Below are 20,120 nucleotides of genomic sequence, written 5' to 3' on the forward strand. Positions count from 1 at the left end.
TCTGTAGACCAGGCTGGCCTCGAACTCAGAAATCCGCCTGCCTCTGCCTCCCGAGTGCTGGGATTAAAGGCATGCGCCACCACGCCCGGCCCTTTTTTTAATTTCCTACTTAAGTGTGTGGGTGTATTGCCTGCTGTGTATCTCATGAGTGTCTGGCATCCACCTGGCTGTCAGATCCCTGGAAGTGGAGTTGTAGATAGTTGTGAGTGTGGTGGGACTTTTACCTGGGTCCTCTAGAAAGCAGCGCATGCTCTTACCCAGTGAGCTGCCTCTCTAGCTAGGTATACATAACTTCTTTCTACGACAATTTTCTGTCCTTCCCTCTCCCACTCCCCACCTCTGATTTTCAAGACAGTGTTTCTCGTGTAACCATGGCTATGCTGGAACTTTGTCTATAGACCAGGCTGTCCTTGAACTCGGATCCACCTGCCTCCGCCTCTTAAGTGCTAGGGTTAAAAGAGTACATTCTCCCCTACTCCTAACCCCTTTAAAGGCAAGGTCTCAGTGTAGGTCTGGGTGGCCTAGAACGTACAGACATCCCTCTCTGCCTTCCAAGTGCTAGGATTAAAGACTTTTAAATTGTTCTATTCAAATTGGTATGAGACTTAACCTCCTGAAAGTTACCAATATTTGAAAACTTAATTTTGCATTACAGTAAATGCAGTTTAATCACACAATTTTCAGGATTGGAAATAAGCAGATATTTAGTGTGGAAACAACTTAGTAAATAAAGAAAATACTCCAGAGTTGATAATTCCAGAGTTAATAACTTGACTATTTTGTTTTTGTTTTTGTTTTTTGTTTTTTAAGGAAGCGTCCTGATCAGACATGGGTTCAATGTGACGCTTGTCTAAAGTGGCGAAAGTTACCAGATGGAATAGATCAGCTTCCAGAAAAATGGTATTGCTCCAATAACCCTGACCCACAGTTCAGGTACCATATAGTTGGTGGCACCCTTTCTGGAAAGGCAGAAAGTACTATTGGGGGTGTTTGAACAGTATTTGTGATATGTTATTTCCATGTGATTTTTTTCTGTCTAGAAATTGTGAAGTTCCAGAAGAACCTGAAGATGAGGATTTAGTGCATCCTACTTATGAAAAAACCTATAAAAAGACGTGAGTATTGTGCAAGTATGGTGAAAATTGATGCCCAGACCATGAACAAGGCTTGTCCAGTGTCCTGTGTGTCCAGCACAGGTACCACCTGCTCTGATGGCTGTCCTAGCTTCACATATTTCACCGCCTGAGTCCTATTAAGTGACCTGTGCATAGACACTTGTGTTAATGAACTTAGTCTTGACAGAAAAGGTAATGTGTACAGTGACAAATTGAGGAGCCTGGGCCCAGAGGTTAAAAGGCACTGGCTGTTTTCCCAGAGGATCCAGATTTGACCACGCAGTGGCTCTCAGCTGCCTGAAACTACGTTTTCAGAGAGCTCTAAGCATATTGTAAATGCCCTTGAATCTGTAACCTATTTTCCTGGCCAGTCAGAGTTTGTCAGTTGTCTCTGTTTACTGTGCAACAATTATATTGGCTGAGTTTGCTTAGGGGTGGATACCCCATGAAGACCCTGGAGTAATGGCCTCCTAAAGAGATTTCTAGCTATGTGCTTACCTGTGCTTAACGATCTCCAGGGCATAGGAAGACTTCCAAATAGGGACCACATAAAGTTATATTTAGGATTTCCTAAATAGACTCAGACATGATTTTCTCGGGAAAAGACATAAATGTAAAAAGTTCCTAAGAATGCATTATGAAGAGACCTAAAACCCAAAGTGAGAGACAGAGTGACGACAACCACAGTGTCCGCCTCAGCACTGCTGGGACTGTGTCAGTAGCTGTGCTGGCCATGTGACTCTGCCATTGCCAGTGATGTGGCTGTGCCAGAGGGCGTTGCTGTAATAAATCTTTCCAGGTGCTACAGCCGTTTGGATAGCTTAAATTGTGTCTCTAGTGATAAATAGGAAACGGAGGTGGGATAGGTGAGGGTAGGGTTACTCTAATACACTGAACATAGAAGGCTAAGGGCTTCTCATGTAGTTCTGCTATGTTTTGTATTACATTGTGTTACATGTATGTTTGTATGTCTATGTGGAGACCATGGGTCACTCTCATCTCTCTTACTCATTTGCGTGTATGTGTGCATGCTTGCGCTCTCCCCCGCACAGTCCCTCCTCCCCTCCCTCCCTCCCCTCTTGAGAGATGGTGTTACTGTGTAGCTCTTGCTGTCCTAGAACTTGCTTTTATTTATTTATTTTTTTAAGCTTGCTTTCTTTCTTTTATGTAGATGGGTACACTGTAGCTATTCAGATGGTTGTGAGCTTTCATGTGGTGGTTGAGAATTTTAGGTCGGCCTTGCTCACTTAGTCCCTGCTCGTTCTGGCCCAAATATTTATTATTATAATTAAGTACACTGTAGCTGTCTTCAGACATACAAGATCAGATCTCATTACAAATGGTTGTGAGCTACCATGTGGTTGCTGGGATTTGAACTCAGGACCTTCAGAACAGTCAGTGTTTTTACCCACTGAGCCATCTCACCAGCCCCCAGCCTATCCTCAGACTCACAGAAATACTCCCGCCTCTGCCTCCCAAGTAGTGGGATTAAAGGTGGAGACCACCACACCTGGCTCTCCCTGGTCTTTTTTTTTTTTGAGGCAGTGTTTCTAACTAAGTGAAGGTAGAACTTCGCTGGCCTGCCAGTGAATGCTAGAGATGCTCCAGGCCCCACCACACCAGTGCTGGCCTTCCTCATGTTGTCAAGACCAACTTTTGCTTAGATTCTAGGGCATCAGAACTTGGGTCCTCATGTCTGCTCAGCGAGCCCCTCACTGACTTAGCCATAACCCAGCTGTCCATGTTGCATGTACTTAGCTTTAGCCGTGGCTTTGGAAGTAATGAAAGCCTTTGCTGTCCTTGTTCATGACCTGTGGCTCAGGCAGAGATTGGGTGTTCACTAAGATTTTTTTTTCTTTTTTAAATTAAAGGAGAGAATGTGTATGGTGGGGCTACTCCATAGTCTAAATGCTCACAGTGATGATGATGGAACCGAAGCTAGTTAATTATAGATGTTTGAGTCATGTGCAGTGTGCAACACATGCAGCCCTTGAAAATAGCATGTAAAATGATAAGCAGGTAAATATCAAGGTGCTCATTTTTATCTTTCTTTTAAAGGAGCAAGGAGAAATTCAGGATCAGACAACCGGAAATACTCCCTCGAATACTCCCCCGGGTAACGAAAACTTTGGTTTAACTGATGCTGAATTGAAAGGACTTATTGAATTTACATTCTGTCTCTCTTACTTTTCTTTTCTGTTTTTTTTGTTTTTTGTTTTTTGTTTTTTTTTGGTACCCATTCTTGCTCTTTTCCCCAAGTCTCCCTAGCCCAACAACTTCTTAGACTGTTGAGTCAATGTTTGTTGGGCTGTTGTTGAGGTAAGACAGCAATTAAGAATCTTACCAGAAACTCAGACATGCTGAAATAAAGGCAGTGCATATCTGTGGTGTGTACAGCCATGAGTGGGACATGGTCCAGGGCGGGGGAGAGAACAAATTTGCTCCTAACTTAGCCCTGTGGGTTAGTTTTCTTTGGTTGGCTCTACCGGTCTGTATAAGGGCAGCTGGGCTTTAAAAGGATGCTGTCATTACAGAGCTGTATGTGGGTTTTCATACATTAGGAAGACTGACACAGGAATCCTGAGGTAGAGGCCAGGCTGCTTGATATGCTGTGATAGAATGGGTAGGATTCTTTGGCTAAGTGTGACTATTTCTTGGGCAGGAAGTTTTGTTCTGCCTGTGGATATATAGGCTTATTTATAACTGCATTTACAGTGCTTTTTAGTGTAGTATTATGGGTGTAAACAGATCTTCTAAGTCATGTGTATATTAGGGTCACAGTGTGGTGAATCTGTTTTGCACTTGTGGGCTGTCGTTCGGGTTTGTTTTATGCATCTTCTTTAAGAATGTAATGTTGGGGGCTGGACAAGGCTCAGTTGGCAAAAGTGCATAGGCTGAGACTCTAGCACCCCATGCTTATAGTGACTGTTTGTAATCCCAGTGCTTGGAAGGCTCAGACAGATAATTATATTCCTGAAGTTGTAGTAGCCAGCCATCCTAGCCCAATGGGCAAGCTTCAGGTTCAGCAAGACCCTATATCAAAACATGAGGTGGAAAGTGAGTGAGGAAGAAAGGTAGGGTAGTATTGGCCTTTGCCTTCCACAGCGTGAGTCCACACATGCACACACGCCAGCATTCACACGTGCACACACACAAAACTGAACACGTCTGTTAATAACAACTTGCAAAACCATGCTACCGTTGAGTGCAGGCTGGTTCAGTTCACGGGTCCATTTGCCCATCCCAAATTAGCAAAAGAAATCCACATGCTTTGGGTAATTTTCAGTATTCTCTGGGGTACAAAGAAAGAGATTGCATGTATCTTGTGTTTGGCAAGTGTTACATTAAGAATATTAGTTCCTCTAAGATCCATTTTTTTTCCTCCAACAGATTAATCATGAGCTATTGTATCAGTCAAGTGTTTCAAGTCAGAGCTTCTCCCCTGTGAAGGAGAGTGTTCCAAGACCACATCTTTCTGAAGTCACGAGTCCCTTTGCAGCAAGGATTATAAATAACCACCTTGTTTCACCCACATCTGAACCTGAGAACAATAGGTTAGTGGTGAAAATAACCTTTATTCGTAGAATACGCATGGACCTGTATATGATTCTTCTCCAGCAATTATACAATTACAGTTCATGTGAATGTGAAAGGTGTCCAGGATTTTCCCCCTACCTTTTTTGACCGTGTATTTAAATTAGCTAAAACCGTGGACTGAGTGGGGGGAATACTAGCACATAAGGTAACCTTGGTCTCCAGGACGTGGAGGAGTCCAGAGTTCAAGTTCACACTTACTAGTGAGAGTTCACGTCCAGCCTACAAGACTCTGTTGTTTGGCAGAAAACAACAAGGTTTTATGTACACATGGTGCATATGTATGTGTGTGTATGATGTATTATGTGGTTTGATCAAATCTCTACCTCTTGCTGGGTTGATCACAGCATCTTACAAGAATCATGAACTTGTTCACATAGCCCACATCACACTCTGAGCATGTAATATATTTTGATGAGTAGATGGAACAGGAATAGAGAAAGACAGACATGGACCATGGATTTTGTTAGTTATCCCTAACTTAGTCAGGGGATGTTTTGTGATGAAGAGCTAAGTGGTGACCCACTCAGAGGTGTTAGAAGCACACACGTGAGACGCGAGTCTAGGACCTTGGGGAGCCAGTCCTCAGACTGCTGGACACCGGGAGGTGAAAGGGCCAGGCTTTCTGAGAGATTGTATAGCCTTCACTTTCTCAGAGTAGAACTGAGGTGGGTTTGGTTGGTAGGGCAGTGACCTGGACGGGACTCAGTTCCCAGCAGTATGTAAAACCAGGTGTCAGCTCTTAGGAAACGGAGGCAGGAAGACCAGAAGTTCAAGTTGATTCTTGCCTACATAGCAAATTCAGGACTAGCCTGAACAGAATGTGTGAGACCTTTGTTCAAGGGGAACTAAACTAATTGATTACATTAAATAAAGATACGTGATTGTGCTTGAGAGGCCACTTAGGGAAGATGCTTGCCAGGCCTGAGGATGTGCTTGAACCTTTGCACATATGTGTTTCCCCAACCCATACACAGTATAAATAATTTTGTTTATTATCGATAAGAAATTAATAGAAAACAAGAAATTTACACTAGGAAATTATGAAAATTTAGTAACTATGGGCCTGATGATGTAGCTCAATTGGTGGAGTGCCTGCCTAGGATTTACAAAGCCACAGGTTCAGTCCCTAAACTTCATAGAGTTGAGTGTGATGGTTCACACCTGTGATCCCGAGAAAAATAAAGAAAATGAAGCTGTTTGTATGCAGGTCTGTATATGTCCACACACCTTTAGAGGCCAGAGAGGACATCAGGCATCCTCTGCTATAACTGGCTACTTGATGCTCTTAAGACAGGCTCTCTTGCTGAACTGAGTCTTGCTCTTTTAGGTGGCTGGTCAGTGAGTTCCTAGTCTGTCTCCACCATACAGTAGTGCAGTTGCAAACGCCTGCTCAGCTTCTCCCCATGAGCCCTAGGGATTTGGACTCGGGTCCTCTCTTAAATCGCAAGCACTCTGACTTCCCGAGCTATCTCCCCAGCCTCAAGACAGTCTGCCATTCAGAGAAAGTTGTTTTATATGAAATTGACCTATACTAGCGAGAGATTCTTCAACGATCGGTCCCAAGTGGGAGATGGACACACATGAGAAGATGAGGAGGTCAGGTACACAAGCTCTGTTTTATGCTAAACAAGGTTGTTGGGAAGCACAGCGTCTTCTACGAAAGTTTTCCTGAAAGGGAAAGTGGGACAAAGTCAGCTGGAAGCTGATGAACGCAGCGAACACATGACTTTCCAGACCATCGCAGGCAGAGCACATGGCAGCCTGGGCACTGAAGGCCATGGCCTGTCCGATGGGAAGAAGGAAGGGTTGTGTTTTCAGGATCCACAGCTTCCCAAGGCCCTGGCTTCATGTCATCATCAGCTTTGCCAAGCATATTCCTGGTTTTAGACAGAGAACTCTATTACTTCTCAATGCATCAGAGCCTTAGGGAAAATCTTGGATCAGCCTAACCTTCAACACAAAACAATAGAAAATACTGTTTGCCTTTGATGGCTGTTGGAGAAAAATTATGATACATGAAATTGTCATTGCCATTTCCTCACAGTTTCAAGAAAAGGTCTGAGTTCAGGCTGACATTTTGTTTGCATACTCACTGGTTTTGTGTGTCAGCTTGACACAGGCTGGAGTTATCACAGAGAAAAGAGGTTCAAGAGGGGAGGGCCCCTTGTGTGTGGTGCCATCCCTGGGTTGGTAGTCCTGGGTTCTATAAGAAAGCAAGCTGAGCAAGCCAAGGAAAGCAAGCCAGTAAGCAACATCCCTCCATGGCCTCTGCATCAGCTCCTGCCTCCTGCTCTGTGTTAGTTTGTGTCCTGACTTCCTTTGGTGATGAACAGCAGCAATGTGGAAGTGTAAGCTGAATAAACCCCTTTCTCAAGTCCGGCGTGGTGGCTCACGCCTTTAATCCCGGCAGAGGCAGAGACAGGCAGATTTCTGAGTTTGAGGCCAGCCTGGTCTACAAAGTGAGTTCCAGGACAGCCAAGGCTACACAGAGAAACCCTGTCTCAGGAAAACAAACAAACAGAAAAACAAAAAACAAAACAAAAAAAAAACCTTTCCTCCCCAACTTGCTTCTTGGTCATGATGTTTGTGCAGGAATAGAAACCCTGACTAAGACAGTGTGTATTTATTATAGGGCTTGGAAACCACATATAAGAGATGTTTGTCAGTGTAGAGAGTTGATACTCCAGAGAGATCTCAGTAGTCAGCCAAATGGGAGTGGAATGCCTTTAATCCCAGCACTCAGGAGGTAAAGTCAGGCAGATATTGGAGTTCAGGCCAGTATGGTCTACAGGATAGAACTATGTAAAGAAAAAAAACCAGGAAAGGAAGATATTTCAATCTTAATTATTTCCTAATAGTAAAAGGAGAAGATAATTTGTATGTTCAATTCATTGTTAGCACTAAACAGTGTGATTATTGAAAAAAAGTAAGCATGGGTGTTTCTTACAATTTCAAGATAGTGATTGAAATTGTGCTAGTACCTGTGTTCTGGATGTGAGTTCTCCCCTCTGGGTTCTTGTGTTTGAGCACTTGGTCCTTAATGACACTGCTTCAGGAGACCGTGAAACTTTGAAGAGGAGGTCCATCTCTGGGCACGATCAGTGAGTGTGTAGCCAGGACCCGTTTCCTACCTGTTTTGCCAACATCTGAGGGGTTCCATCTGCACATTTCAGTTGCACATAGCCCTGGGGCTAATTATATTTGATGTTAATTCCATTCTCCTGTGAGTGGTTGCAAACAAGGAATGAGTCAGCACTCAGGTGATTTCCTGTAAGGTTTTTTGGGGGCCCAAAGGAAAATAGGAAAGTTGGCTTTTTCCAAGCAGAGGCAGGCATCACTTGTCTTCTAGTCCCTGTGAGCCAGTTGGACCCTTCCGTCATTAGATTACCTTTTTTTTCCCCCCAGATATTTTGTCACAGAAACAAGAAAAGTGGTTCTGTGTCTTGCCTGTGCTTTATAAACTTATTTTACATATACATTTTTTTTCCCAGCATGAAGCGGAAACTTGGTGTTCATTCATCAATTCTGAATGCAAAGACTCGGAGAGTAAGTAATCCTCCAATTGAAAATTCATCTTACAAAAATGATGATGATGAAGATGTCATCATTTTAGAAGAAAATAGTACCCCCAAGCCTGCAGTAGATCTTGAAGTTAGATCAGATATTGAAGTCAAGTCAGAACAGAGCCACACTGAGCAGAGCGGCATTCAGGTTGACCTTGTAAGCAGTCCTAAACCTTGTGTCCAGGCCAGTTCCACAAGCACCTCCACCTCCAGGGGTGACCCAAGCACTGCCGTCTCCACTCAGACCGAAGCACCAGGCCTGATCGTGAAAAAGGAAGAAAGTGTGGAAGAGGACATGGGTGTGAGGAACGGCATGACCACCCTGTCCTGTGTCGGTACTGAAGCAAAAGTGCAGGAGACTTCGGCCGAGTCGGTAGATGCTACTGGCCATCAGTTACAGGAACTGAGAAGTGAGCTGCTTATAGTCACACAAGAAAGAGATGATTACAAGAGACAGTGCCAGATGTTTACTGATCAGATACAGGTGTTACAGCAAAGACTATTGGAGATGAACGACAAGTGCGTGAAGAAGGAGACGTGCCACCAGTCTACCGAAACTGACGCAGTGTTTCTACTTGAAAGTGTTAATGGTCAGTCTGAGAGCCCAGACCATGTGGGATCTCAGTACCAGCAAGCACTGGAGGAGATAGAAAGACTGAAGAAACAGTGCAGTGCACTGCAGCACGTGAAGAGTGAGTGCAGCCAGTCTTCCTGCACTGAGAGCAAAAGCGAGGTGGACGAGATGGCCGTGCAGCTTGACGATGTGTTCAGGCAGCTGGACAAGTGCACCATTGAGAGGGACCAGTACAGGAACGAGGTGAGTTGCCCGGGGCAGGTTGGCGCGAAGTTTCACAGGGTAATAATTGTGTTTATTGAATGTCCCGTACACCTTTGGTTCTTAACTGGGAAGTAGGACTCCTGCTGCGTTTTTGATTCTTTTAAAAGTGTCTAAAATTGGTCCCGATAAGATGGCTTTTGCGTGATGAATAAAGCCTTTGTCTTGCATGTGTGGGGTCTTGAGTTCAGACCCTAGCACCTACCTAAAACATTGGACGTGGACCTCTCTGATAGCAGCAGTGCTTAGAAGACCTCTACGATCATTAAACCAAGTGTGGTGGTAAATGCCTATAGTCCCAGCACTTGGGATATAGAGTCAAACATAAGTTCTAGGTCATCCTTAATTCATGGTAAGTTTGAGGCTGGCCTGGGTTGGTTATGTAAGACTATCTCCCCTCCTTGCCACTCCTCCCTCGATCCTGTCCAAAAAATGGTTTGAGAGTACTAGAAAACAATGGGAAATGGCTGGGTATGGTGAATGAGTATGCTGTAGTGAACAAGATGTTGCTGGAAAGTGAATAACTTATACTCAGTATTGTAAGAGCTTAGCCTGTGAGGCCAGTATGCGTACGTCTTAGTAAGCATGCGGCAGCCAGGTGTATCCTCATGGGGATACGGTTCAAATGAAGTGGCCCCTGCACCTTCCAGACAGGCTCCTGTACTCTTGGTTGGCTCTTTAGTACAGCTGTCATCTGAGATAGATGGAGCCTTCAGGCTACAGGACAGAAGGCTCTTTGTATTCTGTTGGCCTAATCAGAGCCTGGGAAACATACTTAACGGCTTAAGGGGTTTCCTTCTGACGAAGAAAAGCAGACACGAGGGTGTGAACCGTAGCCTGTGAATGTGTCCTACTTCAGATTTATTGCAAAGTGTTTTGTTTTTAAGATAGAATCTTACTGTGTAGCCCTGGCTGGACTGGAACATGATGCTTAGAGCAGGCTGGCCTCAAACGCAGAACCACCTGCCTCTGCCTATTAAATGCTGGGATTAAATGTGTATCACCACACCCAGTGTAAAGGTATAGTTTTTAAGTTTAATTATTTTATGCATTTAGATGTTTTCCCTGCATACATGCCTGTATCTTATCCATGCCTGGTGCCCAGGATGGCCAGAAAGAGGATGTGGGTTCCCCTGGAACTAGAACTGCAATAGTTGCAGGATCCTCAGTGAGCTCTCTCTCCAGCCCTATATATACAAAGCTTAATGATAGATTATCTTGTGTTAAATGACCAGACATAAGCAAGTTGGTACAAGCTTTGGTTGTAACTTTAATAATATTACATGGATAAAATGAGAGCATTGGTCCCTTAGTATTCACATTCTAGGTCCACTTAGTCTGTTAAATGGTAACTAACACTTTGTCCTCACTACAAAATGATGAAGAAATGAATCTATGTAAATGAAGCATGTCTAATGGAAAGTTGCTAAGGGCTGGGATGGAGCTCACTGATAGATAGGGCCCCAACAAGGGCAAGGCCTGAATTTCCAGGTGTAAGAGAAAGGAAACACAAACATTGCTGGTAAATGTGTACATTCAGTGTGTTTTGGAAGCTAATAACTTTATCAGGGTAGGTCTTTACATTTCTTACCTCAAACTTGCACTTGGATTATATTTTTAAATTTTGTGCTTACCAAGTTTTCTTTTTGTCAGGTTCAGTTATTGGAAATAGAGAAGTCACACATGCATTCTCAGTGTGAAGAGCTCAAGACTGAAGTCGAGCAGCTGAAAGCCACAGGTCAACAGGCAGGAGCAGATGTTTCCACTTCAAGCAATGCGGAGGAACCTGTCAATTATGTGGATGGGGAAAGGTACTGAAGGTTTCTGCTGGGCTGTAGTTAGCAGAGCACAGGTGACCTTGGCTCACACATGCTCAGTAGAAAAAACTATTCTCAAAAAGTCTCTCGTGGGAATTTTGGTCCCAGCAGAGCTTCTAATGAGGAAGACTGAGAGACGGAACACATCATTGCTTCAAGTTGCTAAGTTAAGGGTTAGAAAATGGTTTGGATTATATAGGTAAAAAGTGAAAAAACTGGGCTTAATCTCTGAAAGTGGGCTAAATTTCACCGTGACTAACATAGGACTCACTTCCCCGCCCTCCCCGTGTGTGTGTGTGTGTGTGTGTGTGTGTATGTGTGTAATATTTAATCTACTATGAATAACCGATGAGGACCAGGACATACTGTTAGCACAGCCTATTACCTGCGTAAGAGCGTGGGGTTGGTGAAGGCTTTCTTTTTGGTATGCTGTCTTAACTATTTACTCTGTGGGGGCTGGGAATGTAACCTAGGTCCTGTGTAAGAGCTACAAGTCTAAACAAACAAGTCATTACCTATCTTCATTGTCTCTCTCTGACCAAAAGCAGCTTGGGGAGGAGAAGGTTTCTTTGGCCCATGCTTCCAGGCCCCAGGCCCCAGTGAGAGAAGTGAAAGCAGGGGCTCGAGGCAGGAAGTGTGGAAGAGGGCTGACCGCTGCTCACTTCCTGACTCCTAGAGACCAGCTTGAACCATGAAAGCTTCTCTCGGGTTATTCTAGTCCTGTCAACCTGACAATAAAGTCTACTAGGACAGAGGGGTTTAGAGAAATCTCACAGTTTAACACAGCCTCCTTAACATTGCTCAAGCCAAAGTTTTGGAAACTTACTCGACAGAAATTTTTATCCTCTTATTCATAATTAAGGAACTGGGAGGTGGTGGTGCACACTTTTAATCCCAGCACTTGGGAGGCAGAGGCAGATGGATCTCTGAGTTCGAGGGCAGCCTGGTCTACAGAGCAAGTTCCAGGACAGCCAGGGCTACACAGAGAAACTCTGTCTCTAAAAGCCATAATTAAGGAACAATTCAGTTTATTTTCATCAGCAGGAAGTTCAGGTCCAAAGCTGCTCTTGATGAGCATTGTCACTGTTGCCCTGCTGTGTGTCTGGGTGAGTGAAAGTGGGAGGTAACATCTAATTTATATGTTGAACCATGAGTTTTATAAAACTTGTTCTTGGACCTAGTCTAGCATCTAATGAATCAATTGGCTGTTAATGAAATCCAGTTCTTTAGGTGGGGGAGGGGCTCTTTTCACTTTATTTTATTCCACAGACATTTTTATCTTTTCACTTTTAAGTTCCATAAGAGAAGTCATTTATATTGTAATACTCACCTGATCAGCCAATGTCTGTGTTTGCAGCCTCAAACTTCGTTCTCTTCGAGTCAACGTAGGACAGCTGCTGGCTATGATCGTGCCTGATCTGGATCTTCAGCAGGTCAATTATGACGTTGACGTAGTCGATGAGATACTAGGACAAGTGGTGGAGCAGATGAGCGAGATCAGCAGTACTTAAGTGCAGACGTCTGGTGATGGTTTCAGCTCTCATGTAACGTGTGCGAGGTCACAGACTGGAGAGCAGCACCCTCCTGTGTTCTATGCATTCGAGTGTCCCAGGCACTGTGGACACACAACTCTTGACATAACCTGTGAACTGCTGGGACTGAGCAGCATAATAGCGAACGTAGCCTCTGTTCTAAATGTAAATATTTGTATTAAGTCCACACATATTTTTTTATTGCCCTAGAGACTGGTGTTTTTCACCAAGAGCTTTTCAGGTTGTTACAATACAGTTTGTGCAATTTTTCTGGCTCCCTAAATGTATTTTTCTCAAAATCGAGGGCTGTGCCACAGTGTATGTAAATGGATATGTTGCTACTGTTGTTTCCTTAAATGAGCATAAGACAGTTTTGGAATGATGTCATGGCGCTCCTAGTAGGGTCTGCTAGGAGTAAGGGGATTGAGCATTACTGGTGTTTTCTATGAGATCTTGTCTCTGACGTAATTCTATTCATAGAAAAGCCAAAGCTAGCTGAGTTTGCCTGGCTTTTTCTTGTGAGATTGCTAATTGTCAAGTAAAAAGTGTTTTCCAGGACAAAGAAAAGATCTTTTAAAGTGTTAAAAATATCCAGTGACAACCATGTTTACTTTGAAGCCCATTTTTGGCTGTTGATTCAGCATGAAGTGGGCGCAATAATTATTTGAGATTTCTTTTTGTGAAATTTCCTGACTAGCCTTTGTAGGGTTACTGCAGGTTAATGTAAGCTGAGAAGGTAGTCTTTCTCAAACTGCATATCTCTTACTGTATTATGAATGTAAGTGTTTTTTAGCCTGGAGTTAATCATAAATGGGCCTGGGATCATAATGCCACATGCTGTAAAATATGCTTTTACTGGTCCCAAGTTTTGTGCAATCTGAAAAGAGGTGGCTTTTTATTATATATGTAACTGTATATAATTAAGAATCATATTTTCCACAACTAAAAATGTGTTATTTTTTCCAAAGTTTTATTGTTGCTATTTATTTTAACTTTTGTTTCTGAAAATTCAGTACATATTCATTTTGTGTGTGGTTAACTACACATCTGTTGTATACGAAATTGAATCTTAATGTATATTACCTTCTAGAAATTGCAAATAAATGAAGTTCTTGTTTTTATTTACTTGATAAAGGTGACGGAAAGTTACTTTTCTTACGAAGCTGATTTTCTCTTCAGTTGTGCTAATGTAATGGCAGATCCTCACAGTTCACATCCAGTGTTTGACTTTAGTTCACTGTAGAATGCACTACTCTCTGAAGTCTTAAGACTCCATCATGAAGGCCAGGCTCACTGCTCTTGAGTTGTCTTAGTCAGGGTTTCTATAAACATCATGACCAAGAAGCAAATTGGGGAGGAAGGGGCTTATTCAGCTTACATTTCCACATTGCTGTTCATCACCAAAGGATGCAGGACTGGAACTCAAGCAGGTCAGAAAGCAGGAGCTGATGCAGAAGCCATGGAGGGATGTTCTTTACTGGCTTGTCTCTACTGGCTTGCTCAGCCTGCTCTCTTATAGAANCCAAGACTACCAGCCCAGAGATGGTCCCACCCACAAGGGGACCTCCCCCCCCCCCATCACTAATTGAGAAAATGCCTTACAGCTGGATCTCGTGGAGGCATTTCCCCAACTGAAGCTCCTTTCTCTGTGATAACTCCAGCTGTGTCAAGTTGACACAAAACTAGCCAGTACAAGAGTAAAAATCCTTGTTTTTGAGGGTCCTGGAGACAGATCTGGAGCTCTGTACTCTACCCCTGAGCCTCATGCCCAGCCCAGTATGAAGGTGTGTACGCTGTGCATCTTGTTTGGATAACAGCATCTATGTAAGTCATGGAGGTTTCCGGATGTTTGAGGTTTACACAAAGGTTCTTGGAAGATTTTTGGTCGTCTAGGCCCTTTAAGATGTATTTTATATGGCCATGATGTGACTTAATGAGAAATCAGTCATAGAATTCCTAAAATAATTTGTTCACAAAACTGGTTCTTTGAAGTGTTTTCACATTTTTGCCCTGGTTAACAAGAGGCTGAACGGTGATGGAAGACAATGGCGTGCACCTTAATGGCGCTAGAGGAATGGTCTTCCTGTTCCAGTGCACAAGTTAAAACAACAGAGAACCTGTGGAAGGTTGCCAGACAAGAGTCTTACAAACGACCCACTTTGGCCAGCTGCAGAGTGACAGGTGTGACCACACAGAATAGAAGTGGTGTTGCATATCCATGTGTCTATCCTCCTTTTGGACCTCAGCTCCCTTCTGTCCTTGAACATTTCAGGCACAGCCAGCCTTCTGACATTGTGGCATGACATCATCCATGGAGTTCACACACAAGAACCACACGGTTTATACAGAGCAGCCTCAAGTCCTGTGCTGACCACAGTAGTAATGGCTGTCGCGAGTTGGCCTTGTTGGATATACCTAAAAGTGACCTGCACTGGGAACTGTAGTGCTGGCTGCATGGTGGAATCCTCTGGGGAGGGTTTGGAACTTCCAGGGGTAAGTTTGCAATCAGTCTTTGGGGGCTGTACCCAGTAACAGGGGTTTTGTTTGTTTTACATTTGTGTCCCTGATTGATCTAGAACTCATTATGTAGGCCAGTCTGTCTTAGAACCATGTGGCGATTCACCTCACTGCCTCATGAGTGGGATTATAGGTGTGTGCAATCCAATATAGTGTCTAGCAATGAAAGCATATTTTAAACAGTTGCCCAGTTAATTACAGCTGCCACCAGTGATGAGCCATTGTGCCATAGCTCTGATGAGTGTTCCCAAACACTACACTCAAGGACCAAGCAAGGAAGAGGAGACAAGTATTCTCCGGTGGGAATTGTGGTGGAGTGACGGTATGGTGCGAAGACTCATGCTCTGAGGGCAGCTGCCATTAAGTTCCCAAGGTGGCTGTGGAAATAGACACATTAATATGCTTGCTGCATATGTGTCTCGGTATACACAAGATTTTCAGTAAGGTTGGTAACAGTTGTGCATCACTTCTTGAGAAGGTTCAAGACACCCATCACTCCACTGACAGACAACAAGAGGCCTTGGAATACAATGTGTCTTCATTGTTGTTTTCCATTGCTGTGTAGGGGTTGGAAACAGCCATGCATATGCTTTGTCTTGTTTGTTTGTTTGTTTAAGATTTATTTAATGTATGCGAGTGCACTGTCTTCAGACACACCAGAAGAGGGCATCGGATCTCATTATAGATGGTTGTGAGCCACCATGTGGTTGCTAGGAATTGAACTCAGGACCTCTGGAAGAGCAGTCAGTGCTCTTAACCACTGAGCCATCTCTCCAGCCCCACTTTGTCTTTTAATGTGTCAGAAAGACCCTGCAAATGAACAAATACCACATTTCCTTTTCAAATACATCTGCAGTGTAGATTCTTTGCAGGGAATACTGATAAGGTTAGTGTGTGTACATTTTACTGGATGATATTCAAAGAATGTTGCAGTGATTTATATTTCTTGGGATAGCAAGTACATGAGTGGTTCTCTAATTTGTGTGCTTTTCCTTAGATGGAAGTGTTGCCTTCTGTTTTGTTTCATGTTTTGTTTTGTTTTGTTTCCTGAGACTGTTTGTGTAACAGCCCTGGCTGTCCTGGAACTCACCATGTAGACCAGGCTGGCCTCCAACCTGCCTGGGATTAAAGGCGTGCACCTCTACTGTCTGGCAGTACTTCTGGGTTTTTCTTTGCCTGCTCTTTACTCTTGGGTCGCTTTGCTGCTGTAATGAAACCAAAACCTTGTGCATCCAGGCAGCTATGTGGAAAAACACTTATTTTAGCTCATAGATGAATTCATTGACATGAGAGTCTCTGAATTCCTGAGGTGAATTCCTATATCCTTGAATTTGTTTTTGTTTTTCTTTTTTTCTTTCTTTTTTTTTTTTTTAAAAGGGGAGGCGGGGAGGGCAGATGGTTGAACCACATTTCCCAAAATCGAGAATTTCAGCTTGGTGGAAAGGAAAGTGTAACTACATCCTTTGCTTCTCAGAATTAAGTTTCTTGGTTACATTGTTAATTTTATGGCTCTTGTCTTGAAGTTGATTGGGGAATTGTAAAGTAATTGTAAAGTCAAATTGTCACTACAACCATAACCCAGTATCTTTTGTAACCTGCTGATAATTAAGCAGGACTCCAAAATAAAGTAAAAAAAAAAAAAATTGTAGATAGTCCTAGGGTTCTGTGTAAGGGTGGACACAAAGCATGGTAAAGTGGCCATCAAAACAAAACATCAAAAGCCAAGGAGATTGTAGTATTGAAACTCTGGGGTTTGTCTACTAGAAAAATTTTATCATCTAAATGAAGTCCATCTTCAAGATGTGTGTGCATGCTGGACCTCGGTGGTGAGACCAGCCTGGTCTACAGAGCAAGTTCCAGTACAGCCAGGGCTATACAGAAAAACCCAAAATAATAATAAAAATAATGTAAAAAATAACAAAAGGATGTGCTTATACAAGATTGTATCTACTGCATTCCTTTCCGTGGGCTTCAAGAAATAATCAGTCCCCTGTCCTGTCAGTTCATGGGCTCTTCATTTGTCATAAGTAATTTGCACTCCAGGTATGGTGTGACACCTCGTCCTTGGAAGCCCATGCACAGTCAGCACAGCCTATTGGAATTCCAGGGTGATGAGAGGTCCTGTGTGAGAGGGGGACTGGAGGGAGGTGGTCAGCCCTTCAGGAACAACACTGACGATGTCCTCCAACCGCCATATAAATGCACATACATGTGTACACACAGAGACAAAGGCAAAAAGTATGCCACTCTGTCAGGGTGTGTCTTTTGTCATCCTAGAAGAGCTTTTCACAGAGACTTTAAAACTTCACACTTGTGATTGATAACAAATGAAACTGAGCTTGCGTAACTAATTTTGTTGGCAGTGTCATACCTGTGTGTAATGATTCTGATTGTTTTCATCTTCTTGCTGTCCTCATCAAGTCCACTTCAGCCCTACCACCTCCTTTCCTGGGATCACATTTTAGTTTTGTGTTGTGATGAATTTAAGCTCTCCAGGGCCATCTGTGTGTTGAATTGGGACTATCCAACCAAAAGTAACGGTTTCCTCTTTCCCTGACAGTAATAAATAGTCCAGCAGGCAAGCATGGTACCTGCAGAGCCTCCACTCCAACCCGACCCCGCTTGACTACTGACTGTCCTGTTCTTGTGCACACTTGTTATAGCGCTGGTGACCACGGTGTCTTTGCCATGCTCAGGAGATGACGATTCACAGCACTTACCACCCAGCACTGACACTCCGTTCCCCACCCCTGCAACATTCCCTAAGCTGTAGAGGGGACAGCATAGATGCCTGGCTTAGGGCAGGTCACTCATCTGCCACTGATTTTGAACTTTGTAGAGGCTTGATTCTGCATTCACTACCAATTGTTGGAAAGAGAATTCCTTAAGGCAGCCAAGAGTAGCATTTGTGGGTACAAAAACAAATATAAGACAGTTTTACATGATCAGTTCAGCTAAACAGTATTCAAGAACCCACACCATTCCCAGTTAGCTCTTAGTCATGGTGTCTCTTGCTAGCAATAGAAAAGTAACTAAAACACGGGCACATCTTTTTGTGATGGTTGCCCAAATAGAACTGGTACCACTACTACACAAGTGGGCACATCTTGTTTTTTTGTTCTAGAACTCCTGGAAAGAACCTATTAGTTCTGGAATATATACATACATATGTATGTGTGTATGTATATATTAGAGTACATATATATATATATGTGTGTGCATATACACTAATATACTATGTATAGGAGTATATTTTATATATTCTAGTGTGTGTATATACATAAATGTGTCTGTATATGTATATACACTTGGATATACATATGCACACATATATACATCTACACATACACATGAGGCAGTAGCTATGGCATGATCTCCAGCAATACTGCTGAGATTAACTGGTCACACTGTTGGGTTGACATTTGGAGCACAAGCATATTAGCAGAACTGGCAGCTGACAAACCACTTTTCCATGAGGACTGAAAAATTGATGAACCCTTGGGCTTTTCAGAGCATTGAGCTCCTGATAAAGAAATGGAGTCTTAATGCACAACTCTAAGAATACATTCCTCAAGTGCAAACCAGGAAGCCATGTGACCCATGTTAATAATTCAGATAGAAATGGCTTGGGCCGGGCATGGTGGCGCATGCCTTTAATCCCAGCACTCGAGAGGCAGAGGCAGGCGAATTTCTGAGTTTGAGGCCAGCCTGGTCTACAGAGTGAGTTCCAGAATAGCCAGGGCTACACAGAGAAACCCTGTCTCAAACAAACAAACAAACAAAAAAGGGTTTCTCTGTATAGCCCTGGCTGTCCTCGAGTGCTGGGATTAAAGGCGTGCGCCACCACGCCTGGCCTGCAGAGTCTTTCTATCTTGTATATTCTAATTTTGTTGTAAACATATTCTGTATTCTTAATGTAGAAGGTATAACTTGGGGCCAGGATGTAGTTCAACTCAGGAAGCAAGCACAAGGCCCTGATGTATAAATCTGCAGTGTATAAATCAGACATGGTGGTACATGCTGTAATTCCAGCACTCGAAGTAGTAGGCAGAAGAAGCAGAAACTTAAGGTCAATTTCAGATGAGGTGATATCATGAGTTTGAGAGCTATATAATGGGTTGGAATACAAGAGACCTTGTCTCCAAAAAAGAAAGCATAAATGTATGTGAGTACACTGTAGCTGTACAGATGGTTGTGAGCCTTCATGTGATTGTTGGGAATTGAATTTTTAGGACCTCTTCTCGCTGTTCTGGCCCAAAGATTTATTATTATATATAAACACACTGTAGCTGACTTCAGATGCACCAGAAGAGGGCATCAGATCTCATTACAGGTGGTTGTGAGACACCATGTGGTTGCTGGGATTTGAAATCTGGACCTTCAGAAGAGCAGTGAGTGCTCTTACCTGCTGAATCATCTCACCAGCCCTGTTTATTTTTTATTTTTCATTTATTTATTTATTTTTTAGATTTTTAAATTTTATGTGTCTGGGTTTTGCCTGTATGTATGTGTTTTAGGATTTAATTGCTATAAAGAGACACCATAACCAAGGCAAGTCTTATAAAGGATAACATTTAATTGGGTCTGGCTTATAGGTTCAGAGGTTCAGTCCATTATCATTACTGTGGTAAGCATGGCAGCGTCCAGGCAGGCATGGTGCAGGAAGAGCTGAGTGTTCCATATCTTGATCTGAAGGCTGCTAGGAGAAGACTGACTTCCAGGCAGCTAGGATGAGGGTCTTATAACCCACACCCACAGTGACACACCTACTCCAACAAAGCCACACCTTCTAATAGTGCCACTCCATGGGCAAAGCATATATACAAACCATCACCATATGTTTGTATATATGTATGTATATGCACCATATATGTGCCTGGTGCTGTTGGAGGTCAGAAAAGGGTGTTGGGTCACCTGGAATATGTCATGATCCATCATGTGGGTGCTGTAAACTGAACCCAGGGCCTTGACCAGTGTTCTCTCTCTTTTTTTTTTTTTTTTTTTTTTTTTGGCTGCAGCCAGTGCTCTTACATGCTGAGTCCTCTCCAGCTCTTGAGATCAATTCTTTATAAAAACCTAACTTTTGCTGGGCAGTGGTAGCGCATGCCTTTAATCCCAGCACTTGGGAGGCAGAGGCAGGCAGA

General features: G+C 43.2%; 1 protein-coding gene across 3 annotated transcripts in view; it reads left to right on the forward strand.

Moving 5' to 3' along the window:
* The window catches only part of Morc3 (MORC family CW-type zinc finger 3), a 43,937-nt gene extending 30,351 nt beyond the window's left edge, over positions 1 to 13,586 (forward strand). For 2 of the 3 annotated variants that reach the window (XM_029544434.1, XM_029544435.1), the window contains 7 exons: positions 811 to 933; positions 1,041 to 1,115; positions 3,174 to 3,231; positions 4,506 to 4,669; positions 8,204 to 9,092; positions 10,764 to 10,921; positions 12,285 to 13,580. In XM_029544434.1, the coding sequence (XP_029400294.1) occupies positions 811 to 933; positions 1,041 to 1,115; positions 3,174 to 3,231; positions 4,506 to 4,669; positions 8,204 to 9,092; positions 10,764 to 10,921; positions 12,285 to 12,438 (1,621 nt within the window). In that variant the 3' untranslated portion in view covers positions 12,439 to 13,580. Of the gene's footprint in view, positions 1 to 810; positions 934 to 1,040; positions 1,116 to 3,173; positions 3,232 to 4,505; positions 4,670 to 8,203; positions 9,093 to 10,763; positions 10,922 to 12,284 lie in introns of all 3 variants that reach the window. The other variant, XM_021209059.1, reaches the window with a different exon arrangement.
* The last annotated feature ends 6,534 nt before the right edge of the window (positions 13,587 to 20,120 follow it).

Source organism: Mus pahari, chromosome 12 (assembly GCF_900095145.1).
Source record: "Mus pahari chromosome 12, PAHARI_EIJ_v1.1, whole genome shotgun sequence".
Taxonomy (NCBI): Eukaryota; Metazoa; Chordata; class Mammalia; order Rodentia; family Muridae; genus Mus; species Mus pahari.